Source organism: Cibotium barometz, chromosome 35 (genome assembly GCF_041138505.1).
Source record: "Cibotium barometz isolate CiBa-2024 chromosome 35, ASM4113850v1, whole genome shotgun sequence".
NCBI classification, from domain to species: domain Eukaryota; kingdom Viridiplantae; phylum Streptophyta; class Polypodiopsida; order Cyatheales; family Cibotiaceae; genus Cibotium; species Cibotium barometz.
Genome location: NC_141080.1, coordinates 3644175 through 3670362, shown reverse-complemented (window position 1 = coordinate 3670362; position 26188 = coordinate 3644175). Strand labels below are relative to the sequence as shown.

At 46.9% G+C, this 26188-nt stretch overlaps 1 protein-coding gene across 1 annotated transcript in view; it reads left to right on the top strand.

Moving 5' to 3' along the window:
- LOC147618065 (uncharacterized) overlaps positions 1 to 26188 on the top strand; it is a 105280-nt gene that overhangs the window by 27384 nt on the left and 51708 nt on the right. Inside the window, exons 8-11 of the mRNA XM_086775309.1 lie at positions 15247 to 15306; positions 15414 to 15589; positions 18974 to 19091; positions 19198 to 19333. Coding sequence (XP_086631435.1) covers positions 15247 to 15306; positions 15414 to 15589; positions 18974 to 19091; positions 19198 to 19333 — 490 coding nt within the window. The remainder of the gene's footprint in view (positions 1 to 15246; positions 15307 to 15413; positions 15590 to 18973; positions 19092 to 19197; positions 19334 to 26188) is intronic.

The window sequence follows — 26188 nt, the reverse complement described above, 5'->3', positions numbered from 1 at the left end:
ACTTCATGAATTGGATCAACTCATGAATGACAATTGTCTTTGGAGTCCTTGTCGGTTCGGGTCGTACGGTAAGAAGGAAGGCTTCGAACTCTTGTGGCCGAGTTTTATCCATCTGCTGAAAACATTCATGAATGATGGCTTGCTGGCTCGTTCTACTGCGAGGAAAGCCCGTAGCCTCTCAAGCTCAATCTCTTGATGAATGGCATCGGCTCCTGTGGATGCCTCACGCCTTTCATCCGCCTCACGAGCTTCGGTAAGGCATTTGGTCTCCGCTGCATGGAACTCCTCCTGGAGAGTATGACGGAATTGCTCCAACTCCATGGCTCTTTGTTGACAATTAGCCTAAGTATCTGTCACTTACACGCTCATGCCATGGCTAATCTTCAAGCATGAACTGGCTTAATCCCTGATTCGTGCAGCGGATGAAACAAGCATTTAGGTCAACATCAGTAGCAGAAGCATTAACATCTCCGTCAGAGTCATCAGTATTAGGACCATCATCATCAGGAGCATTTGGGCATAGTCGACAGCATATGGACACCTCCTATCATCAGGCGGTCAACTTCGGGAAGTCGTGAGAACCAGTCAGCCAGCATCAGGTGGTCATTAGAACCAGTCGGCCAGCATTGTGGAGCAATCCAGCATTTATTGCCGGCCCGCCTAGCATTATATTTTAGTTTTATCATTTTTTTGGGATTATTCAGCAAGCCGACAGCTTTACTGTTGGCGGACTGCTATCCTACCCCCATATATAAGCATAGCTCTTAAAATCAGCCAAAGACATTCAATTATTCAGTTCCTAAGTCATCATTCAGTCATAGCATTCATGTAGAAGGGCTAGGGTCAACCCCCATGGGGCTGACCACGAGCTTGAATCATGTACAAGCATCAGTTACCTTTTTGTACCATAGTAATAAAGAAAACCTGACACCAAATACTCTCTTCTTCTCTCTCCTCTCTGTCTTAATCATATGATAATTTGCATCAATGTTCTTAATTAGGCTTACGGTTGTGGATCAGTACAGCAAGGCTTCCATGCATGCAACATTAGTATTATAGGATTGAGGCTTAGTCCACTAAGCTATGGCCCAAGGAAGGTGCACAGTTTGAGCAGGAAGGATGCAATAGGGTAGCCGATGGTGTGGTCTGCAGGCGAAGCCAGAGGAAGCATTCCTTGAGGGTAGATACACAGACCCAGTACCTCAGTAAGCTCTCAGATTAGTTCCAAAGGCCCAGCAACATGCATGGTTAGTTCTGGCAGGTGACCCAGTACCTCAGTAAGCTCTCAGATTAGTTCCAAAGGCCTAGCAACATGCATGATTAGTTCTGGCAGGTGACCCACCGCTGTGTCAAGCTTAAGGGAAAGCAGGCATGGGGACATCAGTGAACAGATGCTCAGTTCTTCATCAAAGACTTGGAAGTGAAGATTAGGTGTGAAGGTGCTGAGACCAAAAATATCAATCAGTTAAAGTCAAGGTCAGTAGAAGTCAAGGTTAGTAAGCTGTAGCAGTTCAAGGTTAGTAGAAGTCCAGGGAGGAAGGATGACAGAGTCTTCACCCCGTCATCAAGTTTAGCAGAAGGGAATGTCACGTGCACGCTCGTGCCATGGCTAATCTTCAAGCATGAACTGACTTAATCCCTGATTAGTGCAGCAGATCAGATAAGAATTTAGGGCAACATCGGTAGCAGAAGCATTAACATCAGCATCAGAGTCATCAATATCAGGACCATCATCATTAGGAGCATCTGGGTATAGTCGGCAGCATATGGACACCTCCTATCATCAGTCAGCTAGCTTCGGGAAGTCATGAGAACCAGTCGGCCAGCATTGTGGAGCAGTCCAGCATTTATTGCCGGCCCGCCTAGCATTATATTTTAGTTTTAGCATTTTCTGGGAGTATTCAGCAGGCCGACAGCTTTACTGTTGGCCGCCTGCTGTCCTACCCCCATATATAAGCATAGCTCATAAAATCAGCCAAAGACATTCAGTTATTCAGTTCCTAAGTCATCATTCAGTCATAGCATTCATGTAGAAGGGCTAGGGTCAACCCCTATGTGGCTGACCACAAGCCTGAATCATGTACAAGCTTCAGTTACCTTTTTGTACCATAGTAATAAAGAAAACCTGATACCAAATACTCTCTTCTTCTCTCTCCTCTCCGTCTTAATCATATGATATTTTGCATCAATGTTCTTAATCAGGCGTAGGAGTACAGCGAGGCTTCCGCGGGATCTCCATGTAGCGGGGATACCTAGGCAGAAGGCAAAAGTAACTACTGCATGTCTTGTTGCCATTGTATCTGATGTTGCATCTGCAGCTGTTGCTGCTGCATCTCCTACTGTATCAGGGAAAAAATGAATGTCATGGAAGGCTTGGATCCAGATGAGAAGGATGCTTTGTGGGAAAAGATGAATAAAAGGGGAGTAATGAGCTGCTCCTGTGGTGAGGCTGAGTCTTCCAGATTACTCATGGTGGGACTGCTCATGTTCAAGCCCAAGTGCAAGTTAACCATCCATCGCAGGTGTGGGAGGCTATCCAGATTCCTCATGGTGGGACTGCTCATGTTCAAGCCCAAGTGCAAGTTAACCATCCATCGCAGGTGTGGGAGGCTATTTCACTGGCTTTTCAGGTAGCCTAGTAAACCAACCACCTATGAGAGATGGGAACCACACGCTGGTACTTGGCGCGCCCCCGGAGCCTGAAAACCAACCACAAGGAAGAAAATTTTTAGCACTCTCTCTTTTACCAAAAGCCAAAGCTTTGGTACCACTGTGATTACGATTTATGCGGAGTATTCTTTCAATGGACTAGAGAAGAGATTGCTTTAAAATCATTGACCCCACAGGGCTCTCTTGGTACCTTTGTGCTCCATATTTCTTGAGATCACCCTACATTCTGGGATGAGAATCCTTTGTTCCGGCTTCTAGCCAGGATTTTGTATGGAATTTGGGACCCAAAGTTCTGAACGATGTGGGCAGCATTGGTATCCCAAGCAGTGCTTACTGCAGTTTGCTGACAGCAGGGCAATCTGATCAAGTTCTATTCATACTCAATAGAAGTCTCCTTCCTATTTTTTATTTTTTATTTTTTATAAAAAGTAACTAACTATACATACATGGTGGATCAAACTAAGTCAACTAACTAACTATACATATATGGTGGATTTGGTCATTCATACACATTGTTTGAACACAGACACAAGTTTTCCTCATTCCATACGAATGGTACACATGACAAGAGTGCATTGTTTTCCGCACAGAAGGATCAAACTGGGATACTTATGTTGAGCAAAGACATTATTGGTTCCAAGGGCATACTATTATCAATGTCTATTATATTCAAAAATGGAATGCTTAGAGAGAATTTATGTTTGGCTATAATCTTGTTCAAGATCAGGGAAGCATGTGAGCTTCATTTATGTGGGCCTCTACATCAACACTTTAGGTCATATCGAAGAATTTATTGGGTCATTAGCTTTTTGGAACACCTCCTAAGATAGTGACCCCTCGTTAAGTCATGGATCATGACTATTGTGGCATGTCAACTAGAGAGTATATTAGGGTTATTTGAGAGAGAGCCGTGAGAGCTTAGGAGAGAGTCGGGGAGACATAAGGAAACAAGAAAAAATTTTCGACCAGCTCGCTGAAGCTCCCGCCTTCGCCCCCCTGTGCTGCTCGCCCATCGCCGCTGCCTTCGTTTCTTGCTCCCCCCCCTTCTACTCGCCGTTGCGCCCCCCCCCCCCCCCCCCCCCCCCGTCTTGCCTGCTTGCGCCCCCCCTCCTCGCTGTTGCTGCGCCTCCCCCCTCCTCGCCATCTCATCCCCCCCCCTCCTAGCCTCTTCGCGCCGTCTAACCCCCCCCCCCCCCCCCCCTCCCTCTTCGCCTTTTCGCCCTCCTCCCCCTTTTTCGCCTGATTCGTCCCCCCCCTCTCCGCCTGCTCGCGCCCGCCTCCTCTCAGCAGTGCCCCGCCCCCCCCCCCCCCCCCCTTCTCGTTGCTGCCGCCCCCCCCCCAGGGCTTCTCCTTGGGGTTTTTTCGCCCCCTCCCTGCTCTTTCGTGCCTTTTTCTTCCGGTCTTCCGCCTCATCGTGTGCAGCCCGTTTCTTGCAGGTTTCCCGTTTTCGCCTCGCCTTCGCCTGAGCTTCAGACTCTGATGGAGACTCCTCCCGCCTCGCCTCAGAGGGACTCATCCGCAGCCCCCTCGCCCGCCCCCGAGGACATCCCCATCAGGCTTTCTCTTTCGCCGGAAGAGGAAGCGAGCCTCACCGCAGAGGTGGAACGCCTCCAGGCTCATTCCACCATCTGCCGTATAGTCGGCACTCGCCCCAGCAGAGGGGAGATCAGGGATCTTCTTCAGGCCCGCCTTCTAGCAGATGTGGGCAAGATCCTGGATGTACAGCTCTTGGGCCGGGGACATTATCAGATCGAGTTCGAGGCCGCCCAGAGCGTTGCCAAGGTCCTTGCCATGAGTCCTCTGGACATCAGGGGTGCTCGGGCTTTCTTCAGGCCTTGGCAGCATGGATTTGACCCAGCTGCGGCGGAGCAGGGAGAGCGCCTCTTCCATATTACAGTTTGTTTCCCTGGTCTCCGCTGGGAGTATCTTCCGCTCCTCTCCAGGCTCGGAGCATTGGTGGGCTCGGTTCTTGAGACGGGCCCCTCAGCAGCTTCAGTGGTGGCCAGAGCAGCTGGGCTACCTTCGGTCAGAGTGTTGGTATCTGACATCTCCTCCCTTCCTAAGGTCATTCAGCTACCTAGGATAGGGGGGGGGGTGGATAGATCAGAGAGTGGAGTTCTCGGGGCTCCCGAACCAGTGCTTCATTTGCAGGCAGGTCGGTCATCTGGCCAAGGCCTGCCCTCGCAGGAGACCCCGACCCTCACCACCACAGCAGCAGGCTACTGATGGCCCGCCCACAGATTCGGCTCGGCAGGCTGCCTCCGGGACACCTGCTCAGGCCACAGAGACCTCGGAGTGGCAGCCTGGACAGGGGCGCCGCCGAGGGAGACAGCCACAGCAGCACGCCCAGAGACCGCTGCAGCAGCAGCCACAGTCTCAGCCTCACTGGGTTCCCGTGAGGAACAGCTTTGCTCCCCTTCAGGAGGAGACCCCTGCAGCGACTGAGGACCAGGAGATGCCAGCTCCCCCTTCTTCACCCCCCCCACCCCCGTCCCCTCCCACCGCCTCGTCTCCACCTTCGCCTCCTCTCGCCTCCGCTCCGGTTTCGGCAGCGGCTCCCTCTCCACCTCCCTCGCCTCCCCCTCCTCCCCCTCCGCCCGCCTCACCTTCCCGGGAGACCCTGGCAGTTCCCTGGCGCTCACCTGCAGTCCGGAGAGCGCTGAGCACTGACCTCGCTCGAGCATCACAGAGGAGACCTATGCCGATTAGGGCCTTACGGATTTCATCTATCCGCAGTCGGCTGAGTCGCCTTGGCATTAGACAGCGCTCGGAGGCCTTTGATTATACCTTTACACGGCTTTTTTTGGAGCAGAGGGCCCCCATGAGCCAGCACCCATTCGAGTTCATGTAGTGATACCTCCGGCCCGCGGGGAGGAGGCACTAGACTCAGCGGTGGCCTTCTCGTTCCCTCTATGTGGACCTTGTGATCGGGAGTGGACTCTAGAGCTCGCTCTCAGCACTTTGAAGACTCAAGCAGTTGAGTTTTCTCACCACATGAGCGATCTGGAGGTGATTGATGTGATAGGCCGACTTTGGGAGTTGGCTCATTTTTTCTTGGATCCCGGGAGTGTGGATACCTCAGGGATTCGGCATTTGGTCGTACGCATAGTGGCAGACTTGGCGCGCGACCCTGGATATGTGAGTATACACGAGGTTTCTATGTCAGAGCAGGAGGCAGTCGCCATGGGCCACAGCCACACTGGCGCCTGATCCGGGATTCTTGCAGTACACCGGGTGGGCAGATTCGCAGCCGTTCGGATGGGGACTACTCTCCATCCAAGCCGCTTGCGAAGGCCCGCCGTACGGCTGAGACAGCATCCACCTCAGCAGGGCATCCATGAGGATCATCTCATGGAATGTACAGGGCCTTGGCGGAGCACATTTTATACGCTATTGAGGTTGCTTGAGGCAGGAGCTTCAGAGATGCCTGGTTGGTGGTAGCATTGACATTTTGATGATGCAGGAGCACCACTTGGGTGAGAGCAGGATCCGGAGATATGGTTCGGTGATGCCTGGTAGATGGGACACTTTTTGGTCTGCAGGGTTTGGTCCTTTGGGTGGACAGGGAGGAGTATGCATGGTTATTGCAGATGTATGGCGGCAGGCCATTGTGGATCGAGGGATCATTGTGCCTGGTAGAGCACAGTATGTCATTCTGAGGATGCATGATGAGCTATTGGGTGTGCTCAACATCTATGCGCCCAATCATGCTAGTGCCAGAGCAGAGTTTTGGACTCAGGTTACAGATGCATTGCCAGAGGCCGCACATTGGTGTGTTGGGGGAGACTTCAACATGCTCGAGGACCCGGCAGATAGGGTGGGAGGCAGTCATGTTACAGTGCATGGCACGGAGCTTGCAGCTTGGGACCGGTTTTGCATGTCACTGAGGATCACTGATGCATGGCAGCATGGGGCTTTCTCCCGGTCTAAGGACAGTCTTAGTTTCTCTCGGTCGGATCGCCGGCAGGGAGGGACTAATCTATCTCGGATTGATCGCTTTTATGTGGGCGATTGGTTAGGGGAGCGAGGGGGCTCCGTCGGCATTCTTGCTGGCACCTCATTTTCAGATCATGCGCCAGTTATATTGACATTGGAGGAAGGGACACGGGAGCCCAGCTTGCAGTTGAGGATCCCAGAGAGGGTACTTGCAGATCCCAGTCTCGCTGAGGACATTGAGAGGATTTGGCATGATAGTCAGTGCTCTGACCAGGATGCAGCGGGCCAGTGTGCCCAGGGACTCATTGATCTTAGCTCTTTTCTACATGCTGCAGCTTTGACACGACTGGGAGAGATTCGCGAGCGGGAGCAACGGTTGAGACGCAGCCTTGCTTCGCTACAGCGCCTTCAGGAGCAGCAGCCTGCATGTGAGTGGGTGGCGTCGCAGCTGAGCCAGGCACGCCAGGAGGTTAGAGAGGTAGAGGAGCAGAGACATGAGTTTTACTATCGTCGTCAGGCCTCTCAGTGGACGCAGCTTGGTGATAGAGTGACTCGGGAGTTTTTTGAGATCACTGGACCCCGTCATGCGCGAGCAGGAGTTCGCCAGCTTGGTAGACCGGATGGATCGATAGCTACTGAGCTCGGGGAGATCAGAGCCATTGCCACTGCTTTTTATAGTGACCTGCTTTCAGCGGAGCCAGCCACTGAGGATCGAGATGTGTGCAGACAGACTGTGTGGGCCCATGTGCAGAGGAGGGTCACAGACCATATGCGCACAGTTCTAGGTGCGCCTCTGTCAGAGATTGAGCTTGCCGAGGCCTTGAGGGTCCTGCCGCGACATAGTTGCCCAGGGGAGGACGGACTGACGCCGGCCTTTTTTATACGCTATTGGGACCTTTTGGGGCCAGGCCTCCGCAGGGGCTTTCAGCATGTTTTGGACACTGGGGTGATGCCGCAGAGCTTTTCAGAGGGCTTGATCTATCTTATCCCCAAGGGGGAGGGAGTATCGGATGACATTCGGCATTGGAGGCCTATTACGATCCTCAATACTGTCTACAAGGTCTTAGCAAAGGCCTTGAGTTTGAGGATCCAGCCCTTCCTGGGGGAGTTGATTCATGCTACTCAGACAGGTTTTGTCAAGGAGCGCAGTATCCTTGACAACATCTTTACTTTCTGGGAGGCGACGGCCCGAGCTAGGTTTCTTGGCGAGGACTTGGTCGTGATGCTTCTCGATTTTGAGAAGGCATACGATAGAGTTGATTGGGGATTCTTAGAGGGCACTATGCTACGCCTGGGCTTTGAGCCAGGATGGATCAGAGGGGTGGCAGCTTTGTATTCCACAGCTCGCAGCCAGGTGCTGATTGCAGGAGGTCGGGGGCCGAGTTTTGAGCTGACCAGATCAGTCCGTCAGGGGTGTCCTCTCGCCCCTTTCCTTTTTCTCTTCTTTGCGGAGGCTATGAGTATGTATTTGACGGCAGAGGAGGTTGGTTTGAGAGGACTCCAGCTCCCAGTCCGGGGGGAGGATTTGCTTGATGCTGAGTTTGCAGACGACACGGGCTTATTTTTGCATGGCCAAGAGGCCAATCTTATTCGGGTAGAGCAATCGCTCCAGGTTTTTAGTGCAGCTTCGGGAGCATTGATCAATTGGCGCAAGACAGTGGCCTTTTGGATCAGTAGTGCTCCCACTCCGGCATGGAGCCCGGACCCCGGTTTTAGATGGATTCCTCCAGGCACAGCAGTGCGGTATTTGGGATGCCAGATTGGCCTCGATTTGTCACCTGAGCAGCAGATTGCCCCGCTTCTTCTGAGCATTCGGAAGAAGCTATTGTATTGGAGTACAGCTCGACTATCCTTGGCTGGGAGGGTGGTGGTGGCAAATCAGGTGCTGTTAGCGACTATGTGGTACATTACGTCTTGCTGGATTTTCTCGAGCTCTTGCATCAGCCAGGTACAGAGGTTGATCAGGAACTTTCTGTGGTCTGGGCGGGACGGTCAGCCAGCTCGGGCAAAGGTTGCATGGGCAGTTATTACACTTCCGCTGGCTCAGGGCGGTTTGGGCATTATAGATCCAGTCGATCAGAGTAGAGCCTTATTGGGGAAGCTTATTGTTCGGGGGTTGCTTCCAGGCGCTGAGCCTTGGAAAGAGCTCCTCTTGCAGCGATTGCAGGCCCGGGCGCCTCCTGCAGGGGGTACTTGGGCACCAGAGATTCGCTGGATCTTCATAGAGATGAGGAGGACAGGCCTCAGTAGAGGATGGGAGGACAGATTTGCTTTGAGTATCCTGAGAGCTTGGGAGCTGCTGAGACCGGGGCTCTCTCAGCGGCCTCCTTCTTGTGTTGAGGAGCGGGCCAGGCAGTCGCTCATCTGGAGCCCAGCGGTTCGTACAGAGCAGGGTCATATGCTGGGTTCTCGGCCTCGTCTAGCCTGGGGACCTTTAGCGGCAGGCCCAGCTCGTAGTTTTGGAGACTGGCAGGCTTTCTGCAGTCTTCCAGAGGAGACCCAGGTGGAGAGGCTGAGTCACTTCAGAGGGGGGTTGATTATGAGGGATGATATTCAGGAGGCACTTACAGAGGAGTGGTTCACACCTCTCGAGCCAGTGGCCCCACGGTGGATGGGAGCCTTTACACAGTTGGAGATCCTGATTGCTGTCAGAGCTAGCACTGAGGATGGCAGATGCCTCTATTATGAGATTCAGGATGAGGGCAGACTCCAGAGAGTGGAGGTGGAGTCGCCTTTGGTTGCAGAGTGCACCTTTCAGAGGATTCGGGTAGTGGCTGCCGCTTCTCGGAAGTGGCATATTGACCCCGACCCTGCTGACGTGCTCCCGGATTGGCGCATATGGGCATATGCAGCGCGCCCCTTGGCCCGGCTACAGTGGGACCCCGGGGAGTACGAGTGGCATGATCCTTATGCATCCCTTGAGGCCACAGAGGTCACCGTTTTCCAGTATACTGCTCGGCTGGGACGGCATATTTTGACGGCGAGGAGGACGGTTTCTCCAGCGGCAGCGGGGCATTGGCGATTGCAGGGACTATCACAGGAGTTCCTGGAGGATTTCTGGGCTCGGCTCTGGGCTAGTCGACAGGCCCGCAGGATCTCGGCTTTTCAGTGGCTGGTCGCCCACAGGGGCTCAGCAGTTGGCACTTGGCTTGTTTACAGCGGTCTTCCGGCAGCCTGCGTCCGATGCGGCCACCCTATGGAGACACAGAGACATTGCCTTTGGGACTGCCCTCAGGCACAGCAGATTTGGCTGCGGATGCTGCGTATTCTGGCCCCCCTCTCTCCAGAGGGTATGTTTACGTGGGGTGCCGCTGCTTGGTCGACTTCGTCAGGGCCTGCTATGGGCTATGAGGTGGAGCAGGGCAGTCAGGCCATCAGATTTATTAGGGGCCAGCCTCGCCTAGTTCCGGCACCGGATTTCTCGTCCGCCAGCTGGACACAGGAGAGGGATTTACGATGGGAGCTCCTCAGCAGCCTCACCATCTGGTTCACCTGGAGGGCTCGGTGCTTTACGGCCTTTGAGGGGAGATTAGAGCCACCAGCAGAGACTGTTCGGGGGATTTGGCAGGAGTTGATCCACACCCTGCGAGGACAGTACGACCGCATCCGGGGAGACTCGGATGAGGCGATCTTACGGCGCCAGGCCTTTCACACCACTTGGCGCTGCGGCCCGTTCTACACCCTACACACGGGATCCCCCCGTTGGCACTACAGGCCACCTGTTTGGCTATTCCCCCCCCCTATTGTATGATTTAGCCGCTCAGTTCTTTAGACTGATGCTTGTATTTTGCAGCACCTAGGGAGAGTCTCCCGGGCTGCCATGATGTATTCACTGCTCTTCTCTCTGTTAGGAGCAGGAGAGATCTCTTTTGTAGCCCTACGGGCGTTTTTTACATAACTAATGAAAGGATCTTTTCTCGGAAAAAAAAAAAAAAAAAGCTTAGGAGAGAGTCGAGGAGGAGGTTTAGGAGCCCTAGATTAGTGGATATCCTTGTACATGAGTAAATATTAGATAATGGAATAAACAAAAACTTTTGATTCCTTTTATCTTAACAACGTAAACTTCTTGTAAACTAAGTTTCTAAATTGTTATATGAAAAAGTTTATAAAATTGCTATATGGTCCTGCAAATAAGAATTTGATGAATATTGGGTAATTCCAGTGCTTTTGAATTCTTAAGGAGGCAAATGGGTTTAGTCCCTAAAATAATTTAAATAAATGATTCTATGTTTCTATACTTAAGAAATCTAGACTATACTCATTGCATGGAGTACACACGTGTACTACTCATCATAGAGAGTAGCCACCTAGACATGGAAAGAATAAAGCATCGTTTGCATATTGTGAAATCCCAGAGTGTACGTCACTCTAGACTAGGATCCTGATGGTCGACTAGACCATTGGCGATATGGGACGTTCGGTGGCATTAATCGTGCATAGATCCTAATCAATGACCTAAACACGTTATATTTAACATTTCTTTTTATTGTGTTCACACTAGTACTACAGATAGATAGCATGACATTGTAAACTTTAAGTTGGACATGAACTCAAGATTATAGTTATAGATAGTATCTAGTATCGGTCTGAATCCTCGAGAACTAGGATAAAATAGGATCATTTCTAGGTAGATAGGCAAGCTAGGGATGTATTTATGGGCCTGATTTTGTGTTGTGAACACATGGTTCTGTCACCTCGATGATAAGTTGTGGTACACTTCAATAGTGATGAAATTTCCTATGTTTTACACAAGTGAATTTCATGTTCCTATTAGAATCTCAAGAATATAGATGTGAGTAAAGATAATTTCCTCAAAAAACTACTTATTGCAAAAGGCATGTAAACAATACTATATTTTGAGTTGATGACAGTCTTATGAATATTCCGGTGTGTTCCTAAAGATTTAGAATCTTAAGGAATGAAAGTCCTCCCCAAGTTTCCTCAGAAAACTACTTATCACAAAAGGCACATAAACAATACTATATTTTGAGTTGATGACAATCTTATGGCATTTTGAGGTTGTAGTTGAATATGCTTGTGTGTTCCTAAAGATTTAGAATTTTAGGGAACAAAAGTCCTCCCCAAAACGTAAGGAAATCTTTAGTCCTCCATATAGATATTTGAACCTATGGATTCTCACATGAATCTAGACAAAGTACATCCGTTCTTCCATCAAAGCCAGTCTTACTGCAAAAGAAGCATGTGGCATGCAAATAAATGCTTGACTAGAGTGGAAGGCTATGAAACCCAACTTCCCTTGGTATGAATGGGTCGATTCTGTCGCAAAGAAATCCACCACAGCATATGTGAGCTTACGATTGAACTACAAAGAGAATTCCTATACTCATGAGGACGTGAATAATTTTAACAGGGAAGCAATGTTACATTCTAGACTAACTAATTGGAGTTAGTGGCTAACTAGGGTTAGTGGTATACGTACTAGGATGCGGGAGTATCCTAATGACAGATGCCTAGGCTCTAGGGTTTATATTAATCCTAGATTGTTAGATTCTCAAACTCGGAACTGTGTATTCCATGGGCATCACCGCATCAACCCCATAGATTAACCGAAACGGGGTATACCCAGTTGCTACTTTATATGATGTTTGGTAAGCCCATAGCGTGGCTGTAAGCTTATGTTCCCAATCCATTCTATTGGTTTGAACGGTTTTTGTTAATATGCCACATAAGATTTTATTCTTCCTCCTTGCCAGGCCATTGGCTTGGGGATAGTAAGGTGACAACTTTCTGTGAACTATCATGAAGCCTTTCATGAGACAATCAATTACCTCTTTGACAAAGTGTGACTACTCACTATCTCGAAAGGGCATCCAAATCTAGAAATGACCTGCTCATATAGGAATTTAGCAGTGGTATGAGCATCAATGCATGCTGTGTAACTTTCTGCACTTGGCCTCCTTTTCATCATCCAAGCTAGTTGCTTCTCTATTATGCTTTCATTATTGCTGGTAGTAGCATCCATAAACACCATAGACACTGGCATGAGAGTGCTGAGTTGAACATGTTCCTTTCATACTCTATTAAGGCATTCTGTGATCAGTCTACTATCTCACTCACATCCACTTCTAGGGATTGCATAGCCACTGAGATAGTTGTGTCTGCACTATCCAAGATGTAAGTGAGTGCTATGCTTTAGTTAGGCACTTCTACACTGGTAGCGCTCTTGTTCATGAGTTCGACAATGCTAGTGGCAGATCCAATGCCACCCTTAGGTGAGACTATTCTTAGTATGGGATGTGGATGGTTTCTCAGCTCTGGCCAGAAGTTCGTGTGGATTCTTCTAACTGAATTGAGCTCGTTCGCTCTACGATTGGGTGGTGGTGTCCCTTTGAATTTTTCAGTCATAGAATGACCTGTAGGTTTCTCGGCTTTTGGTTAGCAGTGCATGTGGATTCCTCTAAGCTCATTCGGCTCAACAATGGGGTGGTGAGCTATGATGTCGTCCGCTTGAATTCTGTGAGACCCAAAGGGCCACGTACAATACCACACAACATATCACCTCTAGGAGGTATTCTTGTTTGCATCCTTTTGTATGCTGATGATATTGTACTCATTGCAGATTCTGAGGAGGGGCTATAGAAACACATGCATGCTTTCACACGCGTCACTCATGGGCTGGCCGACAGGCCCCTGCTGCTGGCCGACTGGGTATGTGTGTCCTACAGGCTGCTGCCTTGCTGCCCAGCCCTCCTATGGCTGGCTGCTTGGGCACGGGGGCCTCCTTGGCCCTTAGGGTACCAGGGGCTGCCCACCTTGTAGACAAGGTGTCTAAGGCCTTATGGGGTGGCCCACAGGGCTGCCGTAGATGCCCAAGTGCCTCCTAGATCTGGTGTTGAGGCAAAGCTCGGTACATCTCTATAGCATTCCGGAGGGTGACTTTGAGGACATGCACTACTTCCATGTGCGGGACAGGCACACCATGTACGTGACTTGTACACCCGACCATGGACTCTAAAGTGGATCTGTGGCTGACTCGTCCCAGATTGGGGCTCACAAGGGGCCCGTTACCACTCTAGGTCCATGGCCACGTGGCATCCAAGGGCGGGATGCACATGACATTGGCCTTGATGTCAAGGCAATATAAATCAATGCTCAGGTTTCCTTTGCAACACACAATTCACTCGTTGTGGTCTTGTTTTGTACTTCATCACAGTTTCATTTCCATGTTGCTGCTAATCGTGTTGTCGCCTTGCTATACTTGGCCATGAAAGCATCCTCTGTAGAAGCTTCTAATCTCCTCCTACTCACCTGCTTGCACATATCACCGATGTCACCTTTTCTTCAAACACTCTGCTGCAGCCTTATGTTTTGGTCAATAGGTGGTATTAAAGCATCAATAACTGTGTTGTAGCTTCAATAGGTAGACATGTTAACTGCATTGCTATTAAGCTTTATGCTCAAAAAACAATTTGCACTCTTGTATTAATCGTTTTTTTTCTTAAGTCTCTATAACAACCTTGATGAGCTTTTATATGAGGTTTGCCATCAAAAATAGATTTCTAAAAGATATCTCAAAAAACAAAGCAACGTGTCCTAAAAGAGACTCTTGTGCGTACACACTAGCGGACACGAGAGTAGCCTAGATGTAATGCCAAATTCCAATGCCTTCAGGCTTCTACATGTCATTGCGGGTGGGCAATTGACAGGATATATGTGCATATGTGCATACTTCATACACTACCTACTTGCAAAATCTTGGAACAAATGAAATTCTAACAATGTGTTTAATTAAATTAATGGTTAATTGTTCCAAGATACTCCCTCGTTGTTACATAATGATTCAAGCTACAAATCCTTATTTGGGCCAAGGCGGTAAACTTTGTTGTGCACATTTTCAACTTGAGGGTTAGAATTCCAAGGAGAAATTCAGCAGCTTGGTAGAGATTTTTTTTTTCTTTTTCGGGGGGGGGGGGGGGGGGGGGGGGGGGGGGGGGGGGCTGCTTCTATTAAATATGAACAAACCAATACTAATTCATGACATTAGGCGGAAGAAAAAAATCATCCCAAAATGCAAGGCATGTTACATGCAAGCATTTCGGGAGCTGATGAGGGAGTATGGGAAAAGAATATCTGGTGATCCCAATCACTTGGAAAAGGCATTACACTTTTCTTGCGGAGATCTGGAGGATTGAGTCCAAGTGGCCTTAAAAAAGAACACATGGTTTATTAATCGAGGGCCACTTAGTAGTCTACATACTCAACAACTATTTTAAGATTCCTTGCTCAAGGAAAATTTTAACCATATTAGTTGAAATATTGGCGATATCATTCTTGTCAATTGGGGATGAAGAAGAGTTAATTCTTGATTCACTTTCTGTTCACAAATTAGTGCATATTTTGCTAATAACAATGCAAATATTATCTTTTTTTGTCTTCTTAACATTCTACATAGCCTTTTGTTTTCAATTTGTGTTCCTTTAATATTGCCATCAAATGACAGGTTCTTGTGTAAAACAATAGGAGTAAAATATATTTCCAAAGGGTTTGTGTAAATTTAACTGTAAGGATTATTGAATATAAGAATGAATTTAGGTCTTTAGTGAGAGCTAATTTGGATTTCTAACCAAAAGCACTTCAAAGTTTGTATGTCAAAAGCCCCTTGTTTGTGGACATTACCAGGTTGCGACCTGCTTATCTTCTGAAGACCATCGAGTTACTAATGCTCAAGATGTGTACAAGGTATATGTTCAAGGGAAAGATTTGTGTTTTTGGAATGATAAACATATCAACTGTCAGCAATAAGTTGTGGGCAAGATAGTTACTAAGAGACAACTTTTTGGGTGCAGAAATTGCTTGCACATGCTCTAGGCATATTAAATGCCCAAGATCAAACCTCAAAACTTCTGTCCCTCGCGATACGCATGGTGGGCAAGCTATCGCCTGTTATCGTGAGATTTTCAGGGAAGCATGTCCTTCAGCAAGCATTTCAGAGAGTAGTTGCTTTTGGATTCTTCTCACAAAGGTTGGTTTCAGTGGATTATTTTCAAATAAATTTACTTAGTCATTATTTACAAGTGCATTTACATTCCCTTTTTTTTTCTGGCCATGTCCATGGTCTTCTGTTGTTGTCTTTCATCTTCCAGCTATTTCTGGTTCTTTTTCTAAAAAGGTAGGGATATAGTAGATGAGTATGTGTATCCCAACACTACATGCATCCCCTATCTAAGAGTATAAGAAAGATGCTTTTGCCCCATTTAGCAACATGTGCCCTTCAGGTCCTGTTGGCCCAACATTACATGCATCCCCTATCTAAGGGTATAAGAAAGATGCTTTTGCCCCATTTAGCAACATGTGCCCTTCAGCTCCTGTTGGCCCATTAATTTCATGAGAAAATAAACACGGACCATCTATTAGCAATGATTCTTGCAGGTTAGCTGTTTTTTGGTCCCATATGCCTTCAAGGCATTCCGTGGATGTTAATATGACTCTCTCTCTCTCTCTCTCTCTCTCTCTCTCTCTCTCTCTCTCTCTACACACACACAAGGCTTTCTTGCATTTTGTCCTTTATAGTGTGGACTGACTCTAGCTCGAAGTTGTGTTGTGCTACTTGAAGCTTCTTGACTGCCTGCTCTTCTGATTCGTGACTTTCGCCAGTTGAGTGAGTAGGGAGGTTTCCCTTTCCTACATCTGCAAGGATGCCTTATCCACATTACTTAAGCATTGAATGGATTCCTACACCCAATCTTCCCAAATTGCACAAAGAAACGTCGGGGCTGCAGGGAAATTGGAGGGTACTAGATCAGACAAGGTACTCAAAGATTTTTGTTCGAGGTGTACCTCCTTGACATTTGATTTGATATCTTTAGCACCTATGCCAGATACCTCTGGTAAATCTGTAAGCCCAGCGGGGCGTGTAGTGACAGACTCAAACACGTGTCCAAGAGATAAAAATATAAAGAGAGAGAGGGGAGAGAGAAAAGGGAATGGGGATCTTGCACAGTACACCACATTGAGCAGGGAACAGGCCCTGCCTCCTTTCAGGAATTTATTCAGGAACAATCCACGGCACGCTAGCCAGGATCAATACAATCAATGAATACAAAACAAATAAATATGCTGATGTAGGATATCCAAGTTGATGTCATGTCGACGTACAAGATCTCTGATGTCGAGCACAGCACGGGGATGACCCACAAGTATCTCTCACCGGGCTAGAACCAATCCAAATCCAAAACCAATGAATCCAAATCCAAATCCAAGTCGAAGTCCAAGTCCAAGTCCAAGTCCAAGTTCCATGTTCATGTCCAAGCTTCATGCCCAACCTATATGTCCAAGTTCCATGTTTATGTCCAAGCTTCATGTTCCATGTCCAAGCTCTATGCCCAAGTTCTCCATGTCCAAGGTATATGTCCGAGTCCAAGAAACACTCGCTCATCACATGAGTAATCTCCACAACTCCTATAGCCTTGTCCTTGAAGAAAACCATGGAAAAGCTCTTTCTCGCAAGAAAACTGATATAAAACCTGTTTTAATGGTTTTTGGGCGATAAAAACATCCAAAAAGCGGTTTTTAGGGTTTTTGGAGCAGTTTTAGGGTTTCTGAAATTTCTGCTCGTATAGCTCCGTACATGCGTCCGTATCGCCCATGCATATGCCCATACAAGTCTAGGGTTGACCGTACATCTGAAAAGTAAGTTGGAGAAGGTGTTGATGGCGAAGAAGAAACTCTTTATGATCATAATGATGTCCACACACACTCCACGATCTCCTTCAATCTTCAATGATCTTGTTCATGGTACTGCAAGAGAAGTCCAATCCTTTTTATACTTGTAAGAGACACTGCTTTTTGCCAAAAAGCCTTCATGCTTTTGCTTTGCCTTTTTATGCTTTGCTTTTCTCTTTTTACTTTTATTAATAAAATATTACTTTTTACTTTTATTAATAAAATATTACTCAACTTGTGGTACTTTGCTTTTTTGGCTTTTAAGGCCTTAGAGCTGCTTTTTGACAAAGTGCCTTCTAGCTTTTTGGTCCAGCTCAGTCTCCTCTTTCCAATGGTGCCCTTGGCTCTTGGTCAACCTTGTTTGACTTTTTGCTTTTTTGTGCTTTTTGACCAAGAATGGTGCTTTTTCTTAATCAATCCTTATGGACCTTGTCCCCATGTCTTCTTCCACCTATCTAGTGTCCGGGCATGGATTTCATTATGTGAAATAGAGCTAGGAGGACCAAATAGTTACAAAATCTACCAGGGAGGGGATATCGTGTTCGGCCTCTACGATGGAACTGTCTTGGAGAGGCAGGCTACAGCTGATCAATGATGTCAATGTGGAGCTCCAATTACCCAAGGGTTGGACAATACTTTGACGTTTCTTTGCATCGAATGTCAGTGGCGCTCCACGAGGAGGAGAATTGCATTTGTTCTAGATGAGATAACCAAGCCAACTTCCAACAGATTAGAAAGTTCAGGGACTCCTACCAGGAGTAACAAGAACATTAGCAGAGTATGATGTTACATTTTCAGGTGTCACAACAACATGATCGAGGCAGCACGAGTAATGTTCCAGGATAACTGCTTAATGAGCTTGCAAAGCCTGTGTTTGTTGATTTGAAGATGTGGCTTGTTGCCTTTACCACTAGGACACACAATGAAGGTACAAGCAAACATCCCTGGCTCTGGGAAGATTAAACTTGGATAAGTTTCTTTTGTTGTTTTTAAGCTTTCTAGCTCTCTGCTTAGTCACAGAAAGAGAGCCTGTATAACGAACTTGCTGAAGTTTAAGTGTCTTCAATCTCTACGATCCTCCAGAAGGACTGGCTCACCTATATAGGAATACTGGCAGAGAGGAAGGACAATGAGAACCACTGGTAAATCCCCCGTCTGATGATGAATGCAACATATTTCAGAACATTGGGAATAGCCAGTGGAAAAGCTATGCTATTAGACACCTGAAGCTTCAAGACTAGAGACCCAGTAGATGACCTTCTGGTAGTAGTTTTTTTTGAGGGGGAGGAAAGGGGTGGGGGGTGCAAAGACTGGTAAGGGTAGGGAAATGTGTGGGGCTTCTACTTGAAGCTAGATAAAAGCTCTATCACTAAGGACACGGTAAAGGCTTTCTGAAGATCAAGGAGCTGCTTTAATTTTGAGTCATGTATGCAATACCTGAATCTGTGCGTAGGACCAGATTCATTACAAAATCTGGAGATTAAGTAGTTTTCTTCACCTCATTTTCTTATCATTACGCATTTCAATCTATTCCGACTTTTTTGCTGCTTGTCTTTCAGATGTAGGCTTGCTTTTCTGTGCAAATAAGTGAATACCTGGTTTTATGATGGATGCATCTAGTGTAAAAAAAAAAAAACAGAACAAAAATGCATCTAAGATTGTTTTTGCATTGTATGATTAACAGAGTAAGTGACGCTCAGGAAGAATCACTGGGGTTCTCAGTGACGCTTGTGGGCGCTGTTGCAGACATCATTGGGAACCTTGATGATGTTGACAATTATATTGTTACTGTTGTTACAGAGGTATCACACAATACATGTTATTTGTGAATAGAACAGTTGCGGGTACTGACAGTTATTCCTTCGTAGTATACTAGCATTTACTGCTCATTGTGCTATTCTCTTGCAGGCTGTTGGCACCATCTTTTTCAATTTTCCTTATCTGTTTCCGAAACAAAAGTTACCGGTTTATGTTACCATCCAAGAACTGTTTAAGGCTGTGGATAAAAAGGGGACCATCTTTTCTGTGTTTCTGAACAACATAGGTATTGTCTCTATGCAATTTGCTGGTCCCTACAAATAGACTTTGGGTTGAATCTTTGTTATCGATAGAAGAGCTTTGTTAAAAAGTTTGGACTTTGGTGAGCCAAGACTGTCCTAGTGCAAAATCACTAGAGCTCACAACGGTGACCTGCGCGACCCAAACACCCCCCCTTCCCTGCGCCTTGCTCGCGCAGTGTAGCTGAACTAGTTGCCAATGAAGGGAAGCGAACAAGAATATGGGACTTCTATAGGCTAAATTACAACCATTACGGTGTCCAAGAATGGCTCAATATTCTTGCCTTCACAGACCCTAAGTGGGGACACTTATTTTCAAGTAATTTTTTATAAAACCCCTAATTTATAATCTTTAATTTTTCGAGGTCTTTGTGACCTAATATGGAATCTAATTGTTGCATGCTCTTACTCTTCCCCGAGTGGATGGTTCTTTTCAAAATGGTGAAGAGAGCTTACCAAATTTTACCATCGGTAGGTGGCAGGTGGCAGGTGGCAGGTGGCAGGGGGTCTTGTCGGAACCAGGACACGGTGCCGAGTTAAGCAGTCGTGTGGTGATGGTCATAATCCAAGATGCTTAGGCTTAGGTTTTCCGATGGCTTATTATAGACAACCAATAGAGCTGACTACGGAAGCCAAGAAGACGGATTGGAGTGTGAACATGGTGGCATCTTTCATCCTTGGGATTACATTGACTTTCCAGTTTGACCTTGGTGTTTAGAGAGGAATTCAGCTGCTTCAAGGTTGGGTTGTAAGGGAAAGTTGGCCATTCCACCTATTATCATGCTTCACAGGGGTTTTATGTGGGGTGTGCTTTGGTGGTATGTAACTCCAAGTAGGGCAGAGGTTTCACATAAAACTTGACCATTAATGCAATCAAACACTTAATTCCACAAAATTGTAAAAGAGAGATGTGCATATGTAACTGCACATAGAGGATGGAATGGGCTGACCCTTCTCTTGGAGTATTCACATGCTGCCATGAAAAAGCCCATAAACCCATATGGTTAAATCATAAGCCCATAAAGTTGTCATAAACCCGTTTGGCTGAATCATAAGCCCATAAACAAGATTAGAGAAACCAAATAAAAGGGGTGCAGAGCCACCTGAATCCGTTTGCTTTTCCTATTCCCAGAGCTCCCCTAGTCCTGCTCGATTAGTCCCTAACCCCAAGGGTTAGTGCTAGGTACGTAACAATCCTCTCCGCTTAGGACATTTCCACTCTTGGAAATAAATGAAGAAGAACCTAGATACTTGCATCAATTGTCTCCGAAATCAGGTTTATACATGTCTATCAAATCAACAGCCACGTATCAAGGAACCATCTCAATTGAAGCTGCCGTTCTTGTGGAAACAAGACAAAAAAAATAGAACTATCTTTCAATCCTCCAACTCCTCGGGGAATTGGAAACCTAAGATCGCCAGGACAAGTATCTGCTAGCTGCAACATAATACCCAGATCTGGTAAATCCTCATACCCAGGGGATATCATACCTCCCTCTCAGAGACTCCTAACTATCAGGTACCACAACGGTGTCTCCTTCAAGTTATGAAAGTCTCAGGGAATCTCAGCTTTAACCCAACTCCTACCAAAATATTCTAGCTATTGCTAGAACCATATGCTCAGTAGTATCATAGGCAAACTCCTACCCAACTCCTACCAAAATATTCTAGCTATTGCTAGAACCATATGCTCAGTAGTATCATAGGCAAACTCGACCATATGGATGTACCTCTGCCAATAAAATGGTTACCTTGAGCCGTATGCACAAAGCATAACCTCCAAAACTTGATTCCACCCTCTCCGTCTGTCCATCAGGCTGAGGATGATAAGAAAAATCACAAGTCCATCGAATATCCAGATGAGCTGTTGTAGGAGCGTTGCGACAATCATAAGATATCGCTCCCCTAATCTCAACACAATCCGGCACACAGACTATATCATCATGGAACAACAACCCGTTCCGAATATAGTACCAACTTACCTTCCACTCACAGGAGGAATGATCCCCAAGTCTTGATGTAAATCAATGGAGCTTGATGCTTGGACCTATTGCCAATATACTCATCGACAGCAAAAATCTCATCCTTAAGTGCGTAGAATGGGTGGCAATACCACTTTGACATGCATGATCTCAAAAGGAGCCTTTCCTGTAGAAGCATGTACCGTATTATTGTATGCAAATTCTACAAGTGGTAGATACTTTTCCCAAGAAGATTTTTGATCTGCCCCACAGCATTTAAGCAAATCCAATACAGTTGAATTTGCGGCGTCACTTTGTCCATATGTTTGAGGATGATAAGCCGATGAAAAATTTAGCTTGGTGCTCTAATACCAATGGGACTCCCCCGTTGGGGGGTTGAGCACAATCTTGCCTTACACTTAAGCAATTAATGCAATCAAACAAGTTTAAAAAATGGCACCACAAAATGAAGCTTTAAAAAGCTGAAAATTGAAATCACTTGCACACTGCACTAGGGCGGGAAAGGGCCGACCCCCCTTGTAACAGATTGCATTATCAAGGTTCTTGTTACAAGCTTCACGGACATTCACATGCCAAACTGTCCATAGGCATTCATGCAAATGAAAACAACATTGCAAACATGGTTGTTGATGCGGTTGATTGCTTCCATAGTTTCCATTTGATTTCACAGTCTCATTCCTCGATCCCTCATAGCTAATCAAATGCAACTATGCTCCATTGGCATCCATACACAAACATTGTGTGTGCCAAGACCGTGACATAGGATCATAATGACTAGTATTTGGATCTTGAGTCGGTGAAAGAGAGCTTAAACGAGCTCTTATCACAATTCTGGTTCTTGTATTTGAGTACAACCATCGTATGGTTGATGTCCACGCTTCCAAGGGTCCATTTTCACTCCTGTTGAAATTAGCCTTTTTGTAAATTAGGGTTTTTAGCAGGTATTTAGACTCCAAAATTAGGGATTTTCGGTGCAAAAGATGCCCAAAGCAAAAGACTATAGATGTATTATGGTTGCCCCAAAGTTAGGGTTTTTGAAATTAGGGTTTTTGACAAAATTAGGGTTTATAGAAAATTTGGGGGCGATAAATACTTAGGAGGCTTCAAAGTCATAAGTAGAAGAGAAATTTTGCAAATTGGTGATTATATGGAGACTATATAAGTACAAGGCAAGATTTCTCAAGCTTTCATGGCTATGGGAAATTGGAATCATAAAAAAGAAGAAAATCAACACGTGTGTGTCCAAAAATGAAAAGGGAAGTCCCCATATGGTTGGCATCCACTTCTGGAGAGAGGAGAGAGAGGAAAGATAAGCCTTCCCAACATGTAGAGGATGAGTGGAGGGTGCCTATTGGGCCACCCGTCCAAACCATCCCTCCTCTTGACATGTGGGAGGCCGCCCAAAACACACAACATACAGAAAAGGGCGCCTGAATATGTGCTTGGCCGACCGGGAGTGGAAATTGGTCCAACCTCTTTATGAATTGTCTGCCCGAACTTTCATGAAGTGTGGACTTGCAAAACAGAAAAATTTGCCATTTTCTCATAAAATGAGCAACATAGAGTAAAGTAGTATTACTTATTACATGTCTACATCCACAAGAGAGATCAGAAGACAGTTTCACTCGCACGGTTCACAAGAGGGTGTCCCGAACTCATGAACTACATGCATGCAACAAAACAATTCATGCGAAAACAGGTTCAAAGTCTTACACGCATCAATGCAATGCAAGAATGCACCATCGAATAGTTTCCCATTTCATTTAGCTAGTAACCATAATATGGATATGGGCGCGGATCAATCCCCAGCCTACATAACCAGCCTAGTGACTCTTGGTGTTGACAACAAGTCCTTGACCATGCCAATCCATCTTATGGAACTCATCCATAAGCTTGAAGCGCAGAGAATGTCCAAATAGTAACAGTTGCAACACTACAGTCCATGCAAAGTGACAACATACACCATGCAAGCCACAAATTGCAACGTTGACAATTCAGGGAGAACCTAGGATTTCTGTCAAAAAAGAGGGCTTTTTGGGGACAATTTCCACCTACACGCATGCATACAAATCTCTCTATAGTTTTTTGTGGCTTCGGTGGGGGGTCGATTTGCAAACGATCAGTTCGAGAATTCGTGAATTGCCTATTGAATCCCCCTTCCTCCCCCTTCTCTCAAAATCCACATGAACCTTATCATGCCAGCAAATCCTAAAAAAGCACTTACCAAGCTTTACAACACCTTCACATTCATTGTACAATCTAGAAACAGTTTGCACTAATGTCTTTGTAGGCTCGAGGATTGGTTTGCCCAACGAGATCCACGTCTTTGCTCTTATATCTAATAGAGTAAGCTTGGCTATACCTTTTGCACTTTGTTGGGAAGTCCAAGCAAAGTCTTGTGGGCTTTACGTCTTCTTCTCCATCATCATTGTCCATTATAGTCATGTGGATAGGTAGAATGCCTATCTACTGTTTAGCTTTTTCTCATCGTGAGCCTTGGCTTCATGTCGAGCTTTTTTCTTCCATTTGATTTCCTTCTTTCTTGTTTTGTCAGCCAAGTGGATGGCTTCAAGTTGTGCATAGGAGAGAGGTTCGTAGAATTCTCGAAGTTTACTCCTGCTGACGAATCCTTCCATTTGGACCACATCCAATGTTTCTAAAGAGACTGCTCCTCCCAAAGTCATTTCATAGATCCTAAAAGTACCCATTCCTCTTAGTTTAAGAAGAATCTCATTGTTCTCCTTCTTGATTTTGAGAAAGCCTATGACATAGTGGACTAGGGCTTTCTGGAGGGGACGATGTGTATAATGGGGCTTTCTGGAGGAGTGGGTCCATGGTGTTTTTGGATTCTACTCAGCTTCACGCAACTACATTCTCATTCACGGAGCCGGAGATGATAGATTTCCATACTCTCGCTCGGTCCCACAGGGCTGTCCACTAGCACCTTATCTTTTTCTATTTGTAGGTGAGGCCATGAGTAGTTTTCTCTTCGCTCGAGACAGGGCTCCAGGAATTGCGTCTTCCCATCCGCGCGTAGGAGGAGCTGCCTGATTCTGAGTTCGCTAATGACACAACAACATATGTATCTGAAGACGAGGGGAACCTCCAGAGATTCACCGAGGTGATAGAGATCTTCTCCTGTGCATCTGGAGCGTAGATCAACTGGCATAAATCATGTGGATTTTGGGTTGGCTCATCTCGCCTGCCTTGACTTGGTGTCTAGTTGAGGGTTTTTAGTGGATCCCGAGGAGCACTGTTGTTCATTATCTTGGATCCTAGGTGGGCATCGATATCTCCCTTGAGCAGCAGCTAGCCCCTCTTCTTCTGAGCATTCAGAAGAAGCTGTTATACTAGAGTTCAGTCAAGCTTTCCATAGCTAACCGGGTCGCCAAGTTCTTCTCGCCATGGGTCTTCTCCTGGGCTTGTATTGGTCAGCCTCAGCATTTGATCCGCAACTTTCTGTGGGTTGGCAACGATGGGAGGCTTGCTCGGGCCAAGGTTTCCTGGAGAGTGATCATTCAGCTGTGACGCAGAGTGGGCTTGGGCATCATCAACTCCTCCATTCAGAGCTGTGCCCTTTCGGGCAAGTTTATTGTTTGTGGCCTTATTATAGGTCGCGAGCTCTGGAAGGACTTCCTCCTGGCTAGGACCTCTGCTTGCATCCCGATTTTGGGAGGCCCTTGGTCCTTGAGAGTATGAGATGGATTTTCACGGAGATGCGGGCTCGTGGCTTTAGCCCTGCATTTGAGGAAAGATTTGTAGCCAGTCTCTTGCGTGCTTGGGATCATCTCAGGCCGGCTCTTCAGTAATCAGCTCCTGTTGCCTCTGAGGAGCGTTTCCAATAGCCTCTGATCTGGAACCCCTTGATCCATTTGCCTAGTGGTCACAAGCTTGGGGCCCGCCTGCACGTATCGTTGAGCATGGGTCCCGCTAGGTCACTTGGAGATTGGCTTACATTCAAACAGTTTTCCCTAGAGGCTCGGGAGAGGGGATTCGGGGTAGGGACAGACTCAAACTCGACATCGACTCTGCCGCTTTGCTTGTGCCACCCTTGCGCGCACCCCATTTCGCCTTGTTTATTGCCCCCCTTCTTCGCCGCCTTCCCCTTGAGCCCCATTCGGCCTTTCGACTGCAGCTCGTGTGCACGCTCTTGCCTTGCCTCACCTCACCTCACCTTTGCAGTCTCTTCCTTCTTGATTTGTCCCATTGCCCAAGCACTCGGTTGGAGTAGTTCGAGTTCCCGCGCCTGGTCATTGATCTCATGCTCTATCCAGAGTTGGAGCCTATCCCTAGTCTATCCGTCTTCGAACTCTATGGTAGCCACTCCCTCATGGCTGCTCTGGCTGCTCTGTATTTTCTGATGGGGACATCCAATCTTCTCTTCTTCTATTCAATTGTTGGAAGCCACCACGCTTGTCTACAAGCTAGCTGAGAACAGAGCCGGCCAGCATGCGGGCAACTCCGAGACCTCTTGTATGCAGTTGTCATTGGGGACTAGGTGGAATCAGTGACATCGAGTTTTTCGGCAATGACTACATTAGGATTGACTTTGACTTGGTGGAGGCTGTGACACTTGTATAGGGAAACAAAGATTTCCTCTTTTATTTGGCTTTCTCTACATGGTGGCCTCGTCACGAACCAGTGGAAATCAATCGTTGCTGCTAGCCGAGCTTGTCTGAGATGTGCATGAGCTTCAGAGACAGTCTACCATTGCTTATGGGAGTGCGTGGAGGCACATAGGTTTTGGATTGCAATAGCATACCTTTTTGGAAGGATGAGAAGAGATGCCTTCATTTGTTTTGGTGCTATTGTTTGGTTGACACATTCGGGCCCACAAATCAAGTTTGAAGAGAACGACAG